Source organism: Podarcis raffonei, chromosome 13, assembly GCF_027172205.1.
Source record: "Podarcis raffonei isolate rPodRaf1 chromosome 13, rPodRaf1.pri, whole genome shotgun sequence".
NCBI lineage: Eukaryota > Metazoa > Chordata > Lepidosauria > Squamata > Lacertidae > Podarcis > Podarcis raffonei.
In genome coordinates, this window is record NC_070614.1 from 52,477,334 (window position 1) to 52,494,781 (window position 17,448).

Genomic DNA, 17,448 nt, shown 5'->3' on the forward strand with positions numbered 1-17,448 from the left:
ACACACCCTTTCTCTTTTTCTAAGAAAGCCTTCCCCAATCTCGTTTCCTCCAAATGTCTTGAACTACAACTCCCATCCGGCTGAGCCCCGCTGGCTGATGGGCTTTGTAGTCCAAAATGTCCGAAGGGAATTGGCTGGATGATGATGATGATGATGATGATGATGATGATGATAATAATAATAATAATAATATAATTTTATTTATACCCCAGCCAAGACCGGGCTCAGGGCGGCTAACACCAGATATAAAAACAATTAATTGAAATACAACTTAAGAAACAAGATTAAAAAACAGCCTCATTTCAGTGGAAACTCAAATCAAAAACATTTGGGGGGATGAGAACGTCAAGTCTTCACCAAGGTGAACTATCCAGACTGGTCCTACGTGGGCCAGAAAAAAGCCAGGGAGAAGAGAAGAGAAGAGAAGAGAAAAGAAAAGAAAAGAAAAGAGAAGGTTCTCTCCTAAAGAGTTCTTTAGAATAAAATTAAAAAAACAGCATAAATATAATTTGTGAATGTTCCTAGGACCAGCCGGCATGGAATAAACTATGCAAATCTATGCAAATGTGCCTAATTTTGCTCACCAGGCAGCAGCAGGAGGTCTTTGAAGCGGGCACAGAGGGCGTGGTATTCACAGGTCTTCATGGTGTTCAGGTCTACGGGGGGAGTCCAGCAGACACTCTCCTTGATACCTGCAAATACAGGTGTTCAATACAGGTGAGTCAGACACCCACACCTCTCCAGGTGATATGTGCCACCTTTGGCTATCAGAACTTTGTCACGGCTAAAAATTGGCCGCTGTTTCTTTAATGCTAAAAGATCTAAGTCAGGATGAGTCAGCGGCCTACAATGACTCATGCAATCTTTCACCAAATTGTACCTCTGTGTGTGTGTGTGTGTGTGTGTGTATATATATATATATATATATATATATATATATATATATATATATATGTATATATATAGTGCAATGACAAACCTAGACAGCATCTTAAAAAGCAGAGACATCACCTTGCCGACAAAGGTCCGTATAGTTAAAGCCATAGTTTTCCCAGTAGTGATGTATGGAAGTGAGAGCTGGACCATCAAGAAGGCTGATGGCCGAAGAATGGATGCTTTTGAATTCTGGTGCTGGAGGAGACTCTTGAGAGTCCCATGGACTGCAAGAAGATCCAACCTCTCCATTCTGGAGGAAATCAGCCCTGAGTGCTCACTGGAAGGACAGATCCTAAGCTGAGGCTCCAAGACTTTGGCCACCTCAGGAGAAGAGAAGACTCCCTGGAAAAGACCCTGATGTTGGGAAAGATGGAGGGCACAAGGAGAAGGGGACGACAGAGGACGAGATGGTGGGACAGTGTTCTCAAAGCCACCAGCATGAGTTTGACCAAACTGCGGGAGGCAGTGGAAGACAGGAGGGCCTGGCGTGCTCTGGTCCAGGGGGTCACGAAGAGGCGGACACGACTCAACGACTCAACAGCAACAACATATATAGAGTGGTCAATATGAGTGTTGGGTGTGGGTTGGTTGGATGGTAGAAAGCTGGTTGTGTTTGGCGTGTGTAAAAGCTGTCAGTCGTGGTTGGAGAAGACGACTTTTTAAGAATAAAAGCAGCAATACAGTGGTACCTCGGGTTACATACGCTTCAGGTTACATACGCTTCAGGTTACAGACTCCGCTAACCCAGAAATAGTGCTTCAGGTTAAGAACTTTGCTTCAGGGTGAGAACAGAAATCGTGCTCCGGAGGCGCGGCGGCAGCAGGAGGCCCCATTAGCTAAAGTGGTGCTTCAGGTTAAGAACCGTTTCAGGTTAAGAACGGACCTCCGGAACGAATTAAGTACTTAACCCGAGGTACCACTGTACCCTGCAAGAATACTCTTTCTCAAAGACTCTTTTGTGCCAACTAAGGTCTGAGGACTAGGCAAAGGAGTAAAAAGGAGGTCAGAACCTTTTCTTTTTCAAAACACTGACAAACTTGCACCGCGATCAGCAGCAAGGGTTGCAAAAACAAGGAAGACCAGTCCTGGAAAAGCAAAGGGGAGACAGGGTGGGGCTGTTTACTCACCGTCCACCATGTCTGCCTTCTCCATGCCGCCCTGGTTGTGGGAGTCAGCCCCCTCCGCGCCCACGGCTGGAGTGTCGTTTGTCACGATGGTAACCTAGGAAGAAAGCAGTTCTTGAGAAGCAGGGAAAATAAGGACAGAGATCTGGGAAGAGGAGGAAGCCCTCTCCCGTCCCAGAGTTTCCGGCAACTGGTCTTCAAAAGCATTACTGCCTCTGACCGTGAAGGTATTATTATTAATAATAATAAAATTATTATTAATAATATATCGTCCTATACCCAGAGGTCTCTGAGTGGTTCACAGAACAAAATCAAAATATGAAACCACATAATATATACTGTATTTTTCAATCCATAAGATGCACTTTTTTCTTACTAAAATGTATGGGGAAATGTCTGTGCGTCTCGTGGAGCAAATGCGTGGTCCCTGGAGCCGAATTGCCCAGGGGCAAAAAGCAGATCGTACTTAATTTTTTTAGAAAGAGGGAAGGGGGTGTTGAAAGGAAGCCGCTGATCGGCAAGTGATCGGGAGCGAGATAAGGGACGCTAGCAATAAAGGAGGCTGCCTGGGAGGGGGGAGGTAAAGACAGCGAACTTGCCAGGAGAGGAGACAGGAAGACTAAAGGAACAAGGAGAGAAATTGGAAGAAAAGGAGGAGCAAAAAACTGCTCCAGCTAAGGAAAAGACACTAAGGCAACAAGAGGGAAGGGAGTGTTGAAAGGAAAAAGCCGATTGGTGGGATAAGAAGAGAGATAAGGGACGCTAGAGGTAAAGGAGGCTGCCTGGGAGTGGGGAGGTAAAAGCCCATGGATCCTCAGGATTTTTGCATTGGGTCACCCCAAATTCACCATCAGATCACATAGCATGTCCATGGCTACAGCCAGCACCAAAAAAATCCTTGGGGGAAACCCAAACCGCTCTCACCTGCTCGCACTGCCCATAGAGGTCGATGAGGACGTAGCAGGGGTTCAAGATGTCCTGCGCGGCCACCCCCTGGTCCATGCCGTTGACGTAGAGATGGAGGCAGCCGCTCGAATCCACCAGGAGGCCCAGCACCGTCCCCTCAGGGCAGGTGTCCAGGTTGGGGCCGTAGTTCTCACAGATCTGAAGTGGAGGAGGAAAAACTGGGTGTTTGGAGAAGAGGGAGCACTCAGCTCCGCAAGGGCTGAGGGTCTGCGCACATGGTCCCCAAAGCCAACCATATGAACACTACTGTGATGCATCACCAGCTAGACATGGCGATATACTGATGATATATCACCATGTCTGAAAAAAGGAAGGAGCTATAGAGAGCAGGGGTCAGCAAACTCTTTCAGCAGGGGGCCAGTCCACTGCCCTTCAGACCTTGTGGGGCCAGACTATATTTTGGGGGGGGGGGGAAATGAACAAATTTCTGTGCCCAAGTAACCCAGAAATGCATTTTAAATAAAAGCATTCTACTCATGTAAAAACACGCTGATTCCCAGACTGTCCGCAGGCCGGATTGAGAAGGTGATTGGGCCAGATCCGGCCCCAGGGCCAAATATTGCTTAAAGGTAAAGGTAAAGGGACCCCTGACCGTTGGGTCCAGTCGTGGCCGACTCTGGGGTTGCGGTGCTCAACTCGCTTTACTGGCCGAGGGAGCCGGCGTACAGCTTCCGGGTCATGTGGCCAGCAGGACTAAGCCGCTTCTGGCGAACCAGAGCAGCGTACGGAAATGCCGTTTACCTTCCTGCCAGAGCGGTACCTATTGATCTACTTGCACTTTGATGTGCTTTCGGACTGCTAGGTTGGCAGGAGCAGGCTTCCCCAACCTCGGCCCTCCAGATGTTTTTGGCCTACAACTCCCATGATCTCTAGCTAGCAGGACCAGTGGTCAGGGATGATGGGAACTGTAGTCTCAAAACATCAGGAGGGCCGAGGTTGAGGAAGCCTGTTCTGAAACAATGTCAACACAATAAATAAATACAGTGGTACCTCGGGTTACATACGCTTCAGGTTACAGACTCCACTAACCCAGAAATATCACCTGGGGTTAAGAACTTTGCTTCAGGATGAGAACAGAAATCGTGCTCCGGCAGCGCGAGGCCCCATTAGCTAAAGTGGTGCTTCAGGTTAAGAACAGTTTCAGGTTAAGAACAGACCTCCGGAACGAATTAAGTACTTAACCCGAGGTACCATTGTATGAAGGGACGCGGGTGGCGCTGTGGGTAAAACCTCAGCACCTAGGACTTGCCGATCGCATGGTCGGCGGTTCGAATCCCCGCGGCGGGGTGCGCTCCCGTTGTTCGGTCCCAGTGCCTGCCAACCTAGCAGTTCGAAAGCACCCCTAAGTGCAAGTAGATAAATAGGGACCGCTTTATAGCGGGAAGGTAAATGGCGTTTCCGTGTGCTGTGCTGGTGCTGGCTCGCCAGAGCAGCGTCGTCACGCTGGCCACATGACCCGGAAGTGTCTTCGGATGGCGCCGGCTCCCGGCCTCTTAAGCGAGATGGGCACGCAACCCCCAAGTCAGACACGACTGGCCTGTACGGGCAGGGGTACCTTTACCTTTTTACCATTGTATGGGGGTGAGGGTGGAAGCCACAGAATGTATTTGAAAAGAACCTGGCCCACCGCCTCCCTCCCTCCGCTCACCTTGAGGGAGTTGTGGAAGACCGAATCGCGTTGCAGTAGCCAGGTGGAGCGCTTGAGGGAGCAGGCCGTGGCGGGGAAATTGAGGCGCTCGGGAGAACTGCCAATGACGCCCAAGGAGAGCGATGACGTCCACTGCTGATTCAAGGAGTCTATCTGGAACTGAGGACAGACAGGGTTGGATGTGAGCTGAGAGGTTTTGCCACAGGGCAGGGGTAGGGACAGCATGCAAGAACACACACACACACATGCATGTGCCACAGTCTTAACATTGGTGCGACACCGCTTATTTATTTTTATTTATTCAGTTTCCATACAGCCCTCCACCCGAGAATTGCAGGATGGTTTAAAATATGAAAGCACAAAAAACACTGTATTTTTCGCTCCATAAGGCGCACTGGACCATAAGGCGCACCTAGTTTTTAGAGGGGGAAATCAAGAAAAAATCTTATCCCACCCCCCAGTTCCAAAGAGCTTCTGGGGCTGCCAGGGGAAGCCCGGGTTCACCCCCCCAGCCCCAAAGAGCAAAGAAGCCAAGACAGCGAGCAGGATGGATCCCGCTCGTTGTCTTGGCTTCGTTTTTAGCCGCACGCAACCTCTCCAGCCAGGAGAGGCTACGTGCGGCTATGGCAATACCCCCACCTCCCGCAAAAGCCCACAGGAGCAGCGCACCCTTGAAGGAGTGTGCGGCTCCTGCGAGCTATTCTACGAGGAGGGAGAAGGGACTGACTGGCCACGCCAGTCCCTTCTCCCTCCTGGGGAAAAGCCTGCAAGAGCCGCATGGAGCTTGTGTGCGGCTCTTGGGGGCTTTTCCTGCCTGCCTCCCCCCTGCATTCGCTCCATAAGACGCACACACATTTCCCCTTACTTTTTAGGAGGGGAAAAGTGCGTCTTATGGAGCGAAAAATACGGTACATAGCATAGCAGACACAGTAACCCTCCCCATAGATGAGCGATGTCCAAACTTTTTTCAAAGAGGGCCAGATTTAAGTGAAGGACCTTAAGGACTGACCAAAGTTGTTGACCCTATTTTAGGACTGAAGTTGTTGAGCTTTCTTGAGGATTTTACCCCAAAGTTGTTGAACTTTTTTTAGGATTGAAGTTGTTGAGCCTATTTTAGGGTTGAAGTTGTCAAACTTTTTTTAGGATTGAAGTTGTTGAGGTTTTTTTTAGGATTTTACCCCAGGAAACAAACTGCCACAGGGGCCGGATTCGCCCCCCCCCCCACAGACTTTGGACACGCCTGGCGTAGACAGCATTTATTTATTTGCTATTTATTTGTTACCCCACAACGGCCTTTGCAAACCTCATGCCCTCCAGAGGTTTCTGTGGCCCCAAACATCTGCCCTCCTCCTCCTCGAACCCACCTGGAAGAGCTGCTGCGGCGGCAGAGGCTGGGCCACGACCACGATGCCCTGGTTGTAGCTGGAGACGCGCGTGGCCGTCAGGTTGTTGTTGGAGAGGAGGATATTCTTGCCGTGGTTCTCCAGGAACTCCATGGAGGACGTGGCCGCTGGGGCTTCGTTCTCGCACTGGGAGAGAGAGAAAGAGACACTGAGTCAGGGGGACGGAAAGAGGCACAGAGGAAGGGGCGCAGTTCGGTGGGAGAGGCGCCTGGAGAAAGTCCCGGCTTCTATGATTTCTTTTATTATCGGTCAATCCCAGGTAGAGCTGGGCTAAGACACACACGCCGGGCCTGAAACCCTGGAGAGTTGACTCCAGCCAACGCAGGCCAGGCTCCCCTCACCTGGCACCCTCCTGATGCAGTGGACTATAATAATAATAATAATAAAATTCATTTATACCCCGCCCTCACCGGCCAAAGCCAGGCTCAGGGCGGTTAACACCAATAAAATCAGGGAAGTTTTTAATATTTAATGCTGCGTTGTTTTTATCACTCAATTGGGAGCTGCCCAGAGTGGCTGGGGAAACTCAGCCAGATAGGCGGGGTATAAATTATTATTATTATTATTATTAGACGCAGAAGGAAATGATAAATAACAGGACCCACAAAAGGAAGTCCAGGGGATTCCTTGGGCTCTTGTTTTTATGATTGATGTTTGATATATCTCTGTAAAATTTTAATTTGAAAAACCAAATATATAAATATATATATATATATATATATGTAGGAATCAAGCCTAGTCAGAGGAATTGGCCACTCTCCAGGCACCCAGCTTGAGTTCCTTGTTGACCTCCCCGTCTGCGACTCCCGGCAAGATCAGGCGAGATCTCAATCGGCGATCCTCCTCTTCCGTGAGAAGAACACACCACTCCTCCCCTGCCATCCCCAGGGAGGGGAGAGAGACAGACAGAAATGTATTTACATGCCTTTATTTCTGTCTTTCCAGCAGTACAGAGAAACGTGTCTGCACTCTCTTAACACCAACAGCAGAGAGTGAATAAACCCCTCCCCTGTACTTACAGTACAGGTCAGATGACACTCTGAGCTAACACCCGCTGCTCAGTACAGTGAATAGACTGTTCCTTTGTTCCCACGGTACAGACCCAAACATCAACATCCTGTTTGGCTTTCCAGCCATCTGGAGCTCGCTGCTGCATTGCTCCTTTTTCGTAACAATATATAGAGAGAATAATAATTTTGCCCAATATTTGGGGCATGCTCATCGCAAGCACTCACGGGGGTGGCTGCTTCCTCCTCCTCTTCCTCTTCGCTGTAGGGCTCTGACGTGACAGAGGGGGGCTTGGTGCCGTCTGCCTCTTCCAGCATGGTGGAGCTGACGATGGAGACGGATGTGACTCTCCCGTAGAGATCGAGCACGACGTAAACGTTCTGTGGGTAAGGGGCAGGCAGGGTGAGGGGTGGAAGAATAAACGGGATCCTCCAAGCCCCTCCTCTCTAAACTCCTCCCGTTTTTTAAAAAATATATATGTTAAGATTTTATTAAATTAATTTCAGTTGATAAAAGATAAAGTGAAGGAAGAAAAAAGAGGGAGAAAGGAAGTGCAAAAAATTACAATAATCTGACACAGTGACTATAATCAGCTTCATTTTCATGTTGTTGTTGAGTCGTTTAGTCGTGTCCGCCTCTCCGTGACCCCCTGGATCAGAGCACACCAGGCCCTCCTGTCTTCCACTGCCTCCCGCAGTTTGGTCAGACTCATGCTGGTAGCTTCGAGAACACTGTCCCACCATCTCGTCCTCTGTCGCCCCCTTCTCCTTGGGCCCTCCATCTTTCCCAACATCAGGGTCTTTTCCAGGGAGTCTTCTCTTCTCATGAGGTGGCCAAAGTCTTGGAGCCTCAGCTTCAGGATCTGTCCTTCCAGTGAGCACTCAGGGCTGATTTCCTTCAGAATGGAGAGGTTTGATCTTCTTGCAGTCCATGGGACTCTCCAGAGTCTCCTCCAGCACCAGAATTCAAAAGCATCCATTCTTCGGCGATCAGCCTTCTTGATGGTCCAGCTCTCACTTCCATACATCACTACCGGGAAAACCAGAGCTTTAACTATACGGACCTTTGTTGGCAAGGTGATGTCTCTGCTTTTTAAGATGCTGTCTAGGTTTATCATTGCTTTTCTCCCAAGAAGCAGGCGTCTTTTAATTTCATGGCTGCTGTCACCATCTGCAGTGATCATGGAGCCCAAGAAAGCAAAATCTCTCACTGCCTCCATTTCTTCCCCTTCCATTTGCCAGGAGGTGATGGGCCCAGTGGCCATGATCTTCGTTTTTTTTGATGTTGAGCTTCAGACCATATTTTGCGCTCTCCTCTTTCACCCTCATTAAAAGGTTCTTTAATTCCTCCTCACTTATTATATAGAAATATGCATCGTATTATTTGAAGGAAGAGAGACAGTCTCTTACATGGGAGTTCACAATACGCTGGAGTCATAAAAAAGGACTCAGTAACGTTGATGGCCTGAGTCTAGCTGGTCTCTTATGTTTTTATGAGTTGCAGGGAAGAAGGTGAAGGAAGAGGGAGATGGGGAAACCTAAGAGACCTGATGGATAGAGCCCAGCCTATGGATGTTAGACTACGCCAGATTAGCAAAAATAACCGGGAAAATCAAAGATCAAGAGAACAATAAATTTAACCAAGAATGAGGAATTTTAAAAAGTTACTTGAAAGAACACTGTAACCAATTGAAAACATTGGCAGGATTTAAAAAACACTTGCAGCGAAGTGAGAACTATGATAAAAATTGAGTTTTAACAAAACATGGAGAATATGATACGTCACAGTTTGAAATCTGGGGGAACCATGGAGGGAAGTTTGGGGATCCTATTTGTAAAATGATTACGATTCATGAATGATGTCAAAGTGAAAATGAATTTTTTTAAAACTTCTTTTTAAAAAAAAAAGAAGGATCGAGCCCACCAATGTTGTCAAATATTTTTTACGACACCACTGTGGATATATTGTGGGCGGCACTTTGGGCAACAAGGGTGGTGAGGCAACGAATCACGTTTACAAGGAGACTCTCGTCAGCTCATGATGACGGAGACCCGATTGGGAACCGGCCTTCTGACTTACTTTGAAAGAAAAACCAGGCGTCGCAGGGCTGAGCCAGCAAAAATAGGTTTGTCCTTATACTTGCAAGCCACTCGGAAGCCTATTTTGGCACCAGCAGGATAATAATTGTAATGGCATTGGAGGGTCATGGGACACAATAGCAAACAGGTTGAGTGTGTAGCACAGAGTTACCAAAACTTCAGGGAATAACCAAGGGAGCAAGGGCCACGTTCAGCCTGCGCCCGGCTCTTTACCTTGGCCACTCCAGCTGCTGCTGGCCCCATGTCCTCTCCGTCGATGAGGATGTGCATGGTGTCGTCGGTGCAGCGCTTCACCCCCACACGACTCCCCACCTGTCCAGGAGAGAAAGGGTCACTGTCGGGTCTGCTAGGATACAAGGCCCCAAATATGGAGAGGGTGCCTGGCTGGCTAAGGCTGAGGACGGCTTTCCCTTTAACAAATATGCGCCCCCAACGAACCCAACCCAACCGCAAGGTCCTCCTGGCCTCTCCTCTCTGCTTATTCCAAAGACAGCAGGGATGAGAGGAACCCAGAGTGTGGGGCAAAACTGCCGCCAAACCAACAATTCATGCTTTGCCAGATGGGCACGCGAAGGGGCTGAGGCTCAAAGAGCTTTTCTGTAAAATTTGCTCGAGAGAACTTGTAGGGGTGCAAATATCCAGAGTGTGGGGGTCAGGTGGGATTGCTATGAGGAATTATGAAAAATGAAGCAGGCCATTGTGTCCGCGATGAAAGAATGGCGTTGACTGGGTTTGATTTGTTGACAATAGTTTCTGATCGAATCCTACAGGCCTCTCCACCTCTGCCATTTGTTTTCTCTACACCTGACAGGCACGTATAAGCATTCTGAAACACAGGCCAGTTGCTTCACCAGGCATCCTCAGTACATAAAGATAGTAGGTTAATTTGACGTAGTTTAATCTTTAGATAGGTCTTAAGGGCCAGGAAGAGAGTTCACAAGGAGATGGTAAATACTGCCATCCTGTCTCTCCTGTTTATTCCTGTTTATGGCCTCTGGGGTTTTCCTGAATGCATTCCTCCTTTTATTCCTATTTTATTTACTCTGGACTCCTATGCATGCTCAAGTAGGAAATAGTTTCTTTGTAGTTTTAACTTTAACTTTGTCCCCACGTGAAGTTTTTTTGAAACACTCAAAGGAAATCTGATTGGTTCTTATGAACACTGTGTAAAAAGTTCTTTTGTGAATAAAACGACCTGGGCCAAGGGGTGGGCAGGAATTATTATTGGCACCTCCTCCCAGAGTCTTCCTGGTCAAGCCTCATGTGTATTTTATTAATCAGAGTCCAATCCTTCTTTGCTTTGGGAACGCTACAGAACTCTGTGAGTTTGCTTCCTTTGTCTGTCTTGGCAGGAAGCTGTAACACTAAGATTACCAGACGTCCCCGTTTCCCGGGGACAGTCCCCAGATTTACAAATCAGTCCCCAGACAAAATCCATTGAAGTTGAAAAGTGCCCCCAAATTCATTGAAAAAAATCTGGTTTCCTTATGCAACACTCTATACAGTGGTACCTCGGTTGTCGAACGCCACCTGTTCTGGAACACTGTTCGACTGCCAAAATGTTCGACAACTGAGGCACAAAGGGCAGTTGACAAAGTCAACAGAGAAAATTGGAAAAAACGCAGAGGAAGTTGTTCAACTTCCAAGGCGCGTTTGAAAATGGAAGCATATACTTCCGTGTTTTTGGCGTTCAAAAACCAAAACATGTGGCTTCCGAGACACTTGAAAACCGAGGTACCACTGTACTTCCTTCCTGCCTAAGCATCTCCATCTCTCCATCATGCCTCCCAGCTGAACACACATCCAAGCCTGAGCTCTGCAGCTCAGACACCATTTTGTACTTTTGAGACTTTGATAAGTTATAAACCTGCCTGCCGTTTGCTGTTATAACTGCTGCTTCAAGGCCTAGGCTATGTAAGTAAATATCACTTTTACATCTTCACAAAACAATGTGTGTGCAATTGTTATTTTTAAGGAGGCGAAATGGGGTGATATAAGGCAAAATCCACTCTGCCTTAGAGCATCCTGGATTATTGCTTCTAGAAGGTTAAATCCACCTCATCTCAGGTGTGGCCCGGTATACCTGAAGAAGCGTCTCCACCCCCATTGTTCTGCCCAAACACTGAGGTCCTCCTCTGAGGGTCTTCTGCTGATTCCCTCACTGCAAAAGGCGAAGTTACAGGGAACCAGGCAGAGGGCCTTTTCGGTAGTGGCGCCCTCCCTTCAGATGTCAAGGAGATAAAGAACTACACAACTTCTAGAAAACATCTGAAGGCAGCCCTGTTTAGGGAAGCTTTTAATGCTTGATGTTTTCTTGTTTTTATATATTTTTTCCTGGAAGCCGCCCAGAGTGGCTGGGGAAGCCCAGCCAGATGGGCGGAATATAAGCGATATATTATTATTATTATTATTATTATTATTATTATTATTATTATTATTATTATTATTATTAAGCTGCAAAGTGTGGCACTCTGCTGAATTCACTCACAGGAGCAAGGAAGGATAACAATGAAGCAATACATCTTTTCCCAGGGAAGCGGGTGGCGCTGTGGGTTAAACCACAGAGCCTAGGACTTGCCGATCAGAAGGTTGGCGGTTCGAATCCCCGCAATGACGGGGTGAGCTCTCGTTGCTCGGTCCCTGCTCCTGCCCACCTAGCAGATCGAAAGCACATCAAAGTGCAAGTAGATAAATAGGCACCGCTCTGGCGGGAAGGTAAACGGCGTTTCCGTGCGCTGCTCTGGTTCGCCAGAAGCGGCTTGGTCATGCTGGCCACATGACCCGGAAAAACTGTCTGCGGACAAACGCCGGCTCCCTCGGCCAATAAAGCGAGATGAGCGCCGCAACCCCAGAGTCGGCCACGACTGGACCTAATGGTCAGGGGTCCCTTTACCTTTACATCTTCTCCCAGTGACTAAATCCATTCCTACGCAGAGGATCCCTTAATCTTCCACCAGGCCTTCCTTCCTCTCACCACACCCAGAAAAACAAAAGCTCTGCACTCACCCCAAGGCGCTCCAGAGAGCACCCGTAGTTCTGTTTCTGGAGGATGCCGTTCCGACGCACCTCGGAGCCCGTCACCAGCCAGGTCACCTTGGAGCGGAGGTCCAGGAGGGACGACGGCAGCCCCGCCACCGTGTAAGGAGCGTCCAAGGGCAGCAGGGTGGTCAGGCCCACGTGGACAGAGCCCGCCCACTTCTCGTCCAGCTCGTCAATCTTCACCTAGAGGGGGAGGGAGCAGGCAGGGGGGGAGAGCTCAACAGGGCATGTACAGTGGTTCTCAAACACCTTGGTACTCAAACAACTTGGAACCCAAACACTGCAAACTTGGAAGTAAGCGTTCCGGTTTGCAAACGTTTTCCGGAAACCGAACATGCTCCGTTTTGAGTGTTACGCTTCCGATTAGAGTGCCATGCTGACGACTTGTGTGTTACGCTGAGGTCTATCTGTTTTTGCTATTTATTTTGCATTTTTGTGGCTCCATCTTTTTGTTTTTGTGACTGTGTGGAACCCAGTTCAGCTACTGATTGATTGTGTGAGTGCAGTACATTGTTTATTGCTTTCATTTTATGGATCCATGGTCTCGTTAAGATAAAATTCATGTGAAATGGCTGTTTTAGGGGGGTTATTTTTAAAAGTCTGGAACGGATTAATCCGTTTTGCATTACTTTCTATGGGAAAGCGCACCTTGGTTTTGGAATGCGCTTTGGTTTTGGAATGGACTTCTGGAACGGATGAAGTTTGAGAACCAAGGTACCATTGTACTTATGTTCATATTTAAAAGCATTTGTCAGTCGCATTTGCAATTCCCCAGTCAAATTCAGTTCCAAAACTTAAGTTTTCTAAAAAAAGAACTGGGGGAGAAGAGGGAAAGACGAAGGGCAGAGAGAAGATCTGGCTGTGGATCACCAAGAAGGATAACAGCCGCAGCTACAATTTTTTCAGAACGAGGAATGGTGTTGCTGAATTTGCACAGCTCTTTCCTCCTCCACAAAAGGGACGCGGGTGGCGCTGTGGGTTAAACCACAGAGCCTAGGACTTGCCGATCAGAAGGTTGGCGGTTCGAATCCCCGCGACGGGGTGAGCTCCCATTGCTCGGTCCCTGCTCCTGCCAACCTAGCAGTTCGAAAGCACGTCAAAGTGCAAGTAGATAAATAGGTACCGCTCCAGCAGGAAGGTAAACGGCGTTTCCGTGCGCTGCTCTGGTTCGCCAGAAGCGGCTTCGTCCTGCTGGCCACATGACCCGGAAGCTGTACGCCGGCTCCCTCAGCCAATAAAGCGGGATGAGCGCCACAACCCCAGAGTCGGCCACGACTGGACCTAACGGTCAGGGGTCCCTTTATCTTTTACCTTCCTCCTCCACACACGCAAGTGTTTCCTCGCACACGCAGTCCTCACCTCAAAGATCTCATCCGTCTTCAGTTCCTTCATGCTGAAGACGATGCCGTGGCAATAGCCAGCCACCCGCACGGCCCGGCAGCCGTCGTCCTGAAAGGCCACGTTCTTGCCGCAGCTGCTGTGGAAACGGTGGGCGACGCCGGGGACTGGAGGGGGTGAAAAAGAAAAGATGGGCACGTCAGGAGACGAGCGCACAACTACGCTGGGGGGACGCAGGAAGGTTGCGCGGCCGCAAGAAGATGGGCAGGCACAAAGGATGGAAAGGATTCCAAGCCGGCTTGTGCTGGTGGCAGGACAGAGGAAGTTATCTCCTGCTTGGACTACTGCCATGCGCTCTACGTGGGGCTACCTTTGAAGGTGACCCAGAAACTACAACTAATCCAGAATGTGGCAGCTAGACTGGGGACTGGGAGCGGCTGCCAGGACCATATATTTCCGAGCACAATTCAAAGTGTTGGTGCTGACCTTGAAAGCCCTAAACGGCCTCAAAGGCCCAGTAGACCTGAAGGAGCATCTCCACCCCCATCGTTCTGCCTGGACACTGAGGTCCAGCGCCAAGGGCCTTCTGGCAGTTCCCTCCCTGCGAGAAGTGAGGTGACAGGGAACCAGGCAGAGGGCCTTCTCGGTGGTGGCGCCCGCCCTGTGGAACGCCCGCCCATCAGATGTCAAGGAAATAAGCAACTATCTGACTTTCAAAAGACATCTGAAGGCAGCCCTGAATCGAGAAGTTTTTAATGTTTGGTGTTTTCGTTCTTTCGTTTAATTTGCATTTTCAAAAACAGGGAGCATATTTAACCCCCCTCCCCTTCCTTCCCCTCGCTCTGTCCCACTTACAACTTTGTACCAAATACTGAATGTATACATATACCATATGACTTCCCTTCCACACTTTTCCTGGTTCCTTTTGCTTTTCTACTACTCAGCATAATCCACATCTTTTTAATCATCCAATTTGTTATCTATTAAATGGTCTATTTCAACTGTGCTGGATTCACTCATGACCTGCTAAGCTATGTATTTGTCTGCACTCTTTCTTAAAATATTCAATAAATATTATCCATTCCTCCTTATATTCGTTTTCTCTTATCCTCTCGATATTCAAACATTTTACACTGCCTTTCTTCCTTAGTGGGTACTAGACTTGTTCCCCACCTTTGCGTATAGTAATAAACTCTTTTGTTTTCTTGAGGCCTCTGTTGTTAAAATCCCCAAGAGAAAAATCTCAGGTGTTTTGGGGGAAGTTTTTGAAAATATCTTTTTTAATTCATTATCTATAGTTTCTCAGTATTCCTTAATTGTTTTACAGGACCACCACATGTGAAAAAAGACCCCTTATTTTCATTACACTTCCAACATATACCTTTTTCTTTTTCGGACATTTTAAAAGACATTTTTGCCAACCTGGTGGGTGTTAAATACCATCCGTTTGATATTTTATTATGCTTTTAATTCCGTTAGAAGTGGCCCAGAGTGGGTGGGGCAACGTAGTCAAGATGGGCAGGGCACAAATAATAAAATAATTATAGTTAGTGGTCCTGTACTGAGTCCAGAGTAGCGCCCTGCAGGGTTCCAGGCAGGGAGCGTTGCCAGTTTTGCCTGGAGACGCTGCCGAGGATGGAAGCTGGTACTCTCACCTGAGCGACGGTTCTCACCTGGCGAGTGGATGGGGAACGACTTCTCAGTGATGTTGCTGGTGGACAGGCTGTTGTCCATGGGCCCCGTGGCACTGGTGATCGACACCTGGACGCACTGGCCGTACAGATCAACCACGGCGTAGACCTCTGCAGCGGACGGGGGGGGTGGCGGGGGGGGGAGGCAGAAGGGAGAGAAAGGCTGGTTTAGCACAAAAGATGACCAAGGGTCTGGAAGCCAAGCCAGATGAGGAACGGTGGAGGGAGTTGGGCATTTTTAGCCTAGAGAGAAGGCTATCTGTCATGGATGCTTAGTTGCGATTTCTGCACTAGATGACTCTCAGGGTCGCTTCCAACCATAGCTGTCAACTTACAGATTTGAAAATAAGGGACCAGGAGCCTTGAAAATAAGGGACCAGCAGCCAAAATAAGGGACCTGCAGCCTCACCTGTTCCAGGCACTCCAGTCTTCCTGTCCTCCTGCAGTCTGGTCAAACTCATGCTGGTAGCTTTGAGAACACTGTCCAACCAACTTTGTAACCAGAGGTTCAACTGACTAGAATCTGAATCACATGCACCACAAGGCCTAGGCAGCCTCAACTTAAGATGGCTCCCCGGCCTGGCTTTGCACTGCAAAGTTTGCAGCAGCACGTGCAACAAAATGGCGCCCAGCATTCAAAAACCCCCTCAGCTTGCATTAACTAGCCACACACAAGGCATGCAAGCTCCACCCCCCCAGTCGTTCTTAGACTTCTTATTGGGTGAGCAACGCAGCCAAGCAACACAGTTGGAGCCTCCCTCTCCCTGGCCGGCAGGGAGGGAGGGAGAGGAGCTGCTTCCTTTGAAATTTAAGGGACATCATTTAAGGGACATCCATCAATAAGGGACAGCAGCGGGACATGGCACTGGAATAAGGGACTGTCCCTTCAAATAAGGGACACTTGACAGCTATGCTTCCAACTCTTGAAAGCAGACGTCAAGGCAATATGCCGTATGCATGGATCAATCACAGAAAGGCAAATCAAAGCCACAAGTGCTGTGAATACTTTCTTTATCCTGAGCAAACTGTTTTGTATGACTGGCCTTTCGGACTGATGAAGTGTGTAGCGAAACCTGTAATATATCCGGAGAACAAGTCTCCTTTTGCCCACTTGCGTGATTCTCACCAGGGTGGCGGCTTTGATTTGCCTTCCTGTGATTGATCCGTGCATACGGTTTTGCGTTTCCAACTCAAGACTTATTGAAGAACATCTCACCCAGTTCAATCTTTGAAAAACAGCTTTGAAAAACTTTTTCATATTCTCCAGTGTGCTACCCTTGCCGTTGTGGCGGCACGGGGTTGCCGTTCTGTGACTGGACGTACGCTACTTGTTGAACGGTTCATTATCCAGTCTGTATAACGCTTATTGCACATGTAACTTTTAAAGATACAGTTGTACATTTATCCACTCCATGTTTACAGTATCTCCAGGCTTCGTTTTGCACATGGCACCTTAGTACGTTTGTTGCTTGAATGGTTACAAGTCTATTATTCTAGTAAATTTGGTTTTAGACTTATAAGCCAGTTTGTGGTTTTGTTGTTTTGTTGCACAACGCTGGGACCTGCCTTCAGCAGACTAAGCTCAGCCTTGTCTACCCCGACTGGCAGGGACGCAGCAAAGTTTCGGGAGTGTCTCTCCCAGCCCTGCCTGGAGATGCTGTTGGCGGGACTTGAACCTGGGACAAGCAGGCGTCTCGCCCTCCCTCCCAGCCCCTCGTGCCCTTACCCTTCCCTGGCGGCAGCCCTGAGCAGGCCACCCCCTGGTCAACGCCGTTGATGAAGTAGTGCAGGTCTCCCTTGGCCGTGCGCATCATTCCAATGCGCGACCCGGTGGTCAGGGAGTCCAGGTCGCAGCCGTAATTGTTGCGCATGGTGTTCCCGTCCTGCATAATGGCTGTGCCGCTGGGAGGGAGGAAGAGGAAGAGAAAAGATGAGTCTGTGTGGTGCTCCTTCCTCTGCTGTGGGACTCCCTTCCCACAGGGATGATGGGAACTGTAGTCCAAAACATCTGGAGGGCCGATGCCTGGGTTAGAGCAGTGGTTTCTCAAACTCGGGTCTCCAGCTGTTGTTGGGACTACAAATCCCATCATCCCTGGCTAAGCAGGGCCAGTGAGCAAGGACGATGGGAGTTGTAGTCCAACAGTAGCTGGAAACCCACGTTTGAGAAACACTGGGCCAGAGCGCCAAGCAGGGACC

At 48.8% G+C, this 17,448-nt stretch overlaps 1 protein-coding gene across 1 annotated transcript in view; it reads right to left on the reverse strand.

The window, feature by feature from the left end:
* The window catches only part of NEURL4 (neuralized E3 ubiquitin protein ligase 4), a 69,091-nt gene that overhangs the window by 15,049 nt on the left and 36,594 nt on the right, over window positions 1-17,448 (reverse strand). The window contains exons 15-25 of the mRNA XM_053362187.1: window positions 16,979-17,154; window positions 15,235-15,363; window positions 13,583-13,728; window positions 12,191-12,406; window positions 9,398-9,496; window positions 7,313-7,465; window positions 6,039-6,203; window positions 4,675-4,833; window positions 2,985-3,164; window positions 2,064-2,157; window positions 585-692 (exon numbers count right to left, since the gene is read on the reverse strand). Coding sequence (XP_053218162.1) covers window positions 585-692; window positions 2,064-2,157; window positions 2,985-3,164; window positions 4,675-4,833; window positions 6,039-6,203; window positions 7,313-7,465; window positions 9,398-9,496; window positions 12,191-12,406; window positions 13,583-13,728; window positions 15,235-15,363; window positions 16,979-17,154 — 1,625 coding nt within the window. The remainder of the gene's footprint in view (window positions 1-584; window positions 693-2,063; window positions 2,158-2,984; window positions 3,165-4,674; window positions 4,834-6,038; window positions 6,204-7,312; window positions 7,466-9,397; window positions 9,497-12,190; window positions 12,407-13,582; window positions 13,729-15,234; window positions 15,364-16,978; window positions 17,155-17,448) is intronic.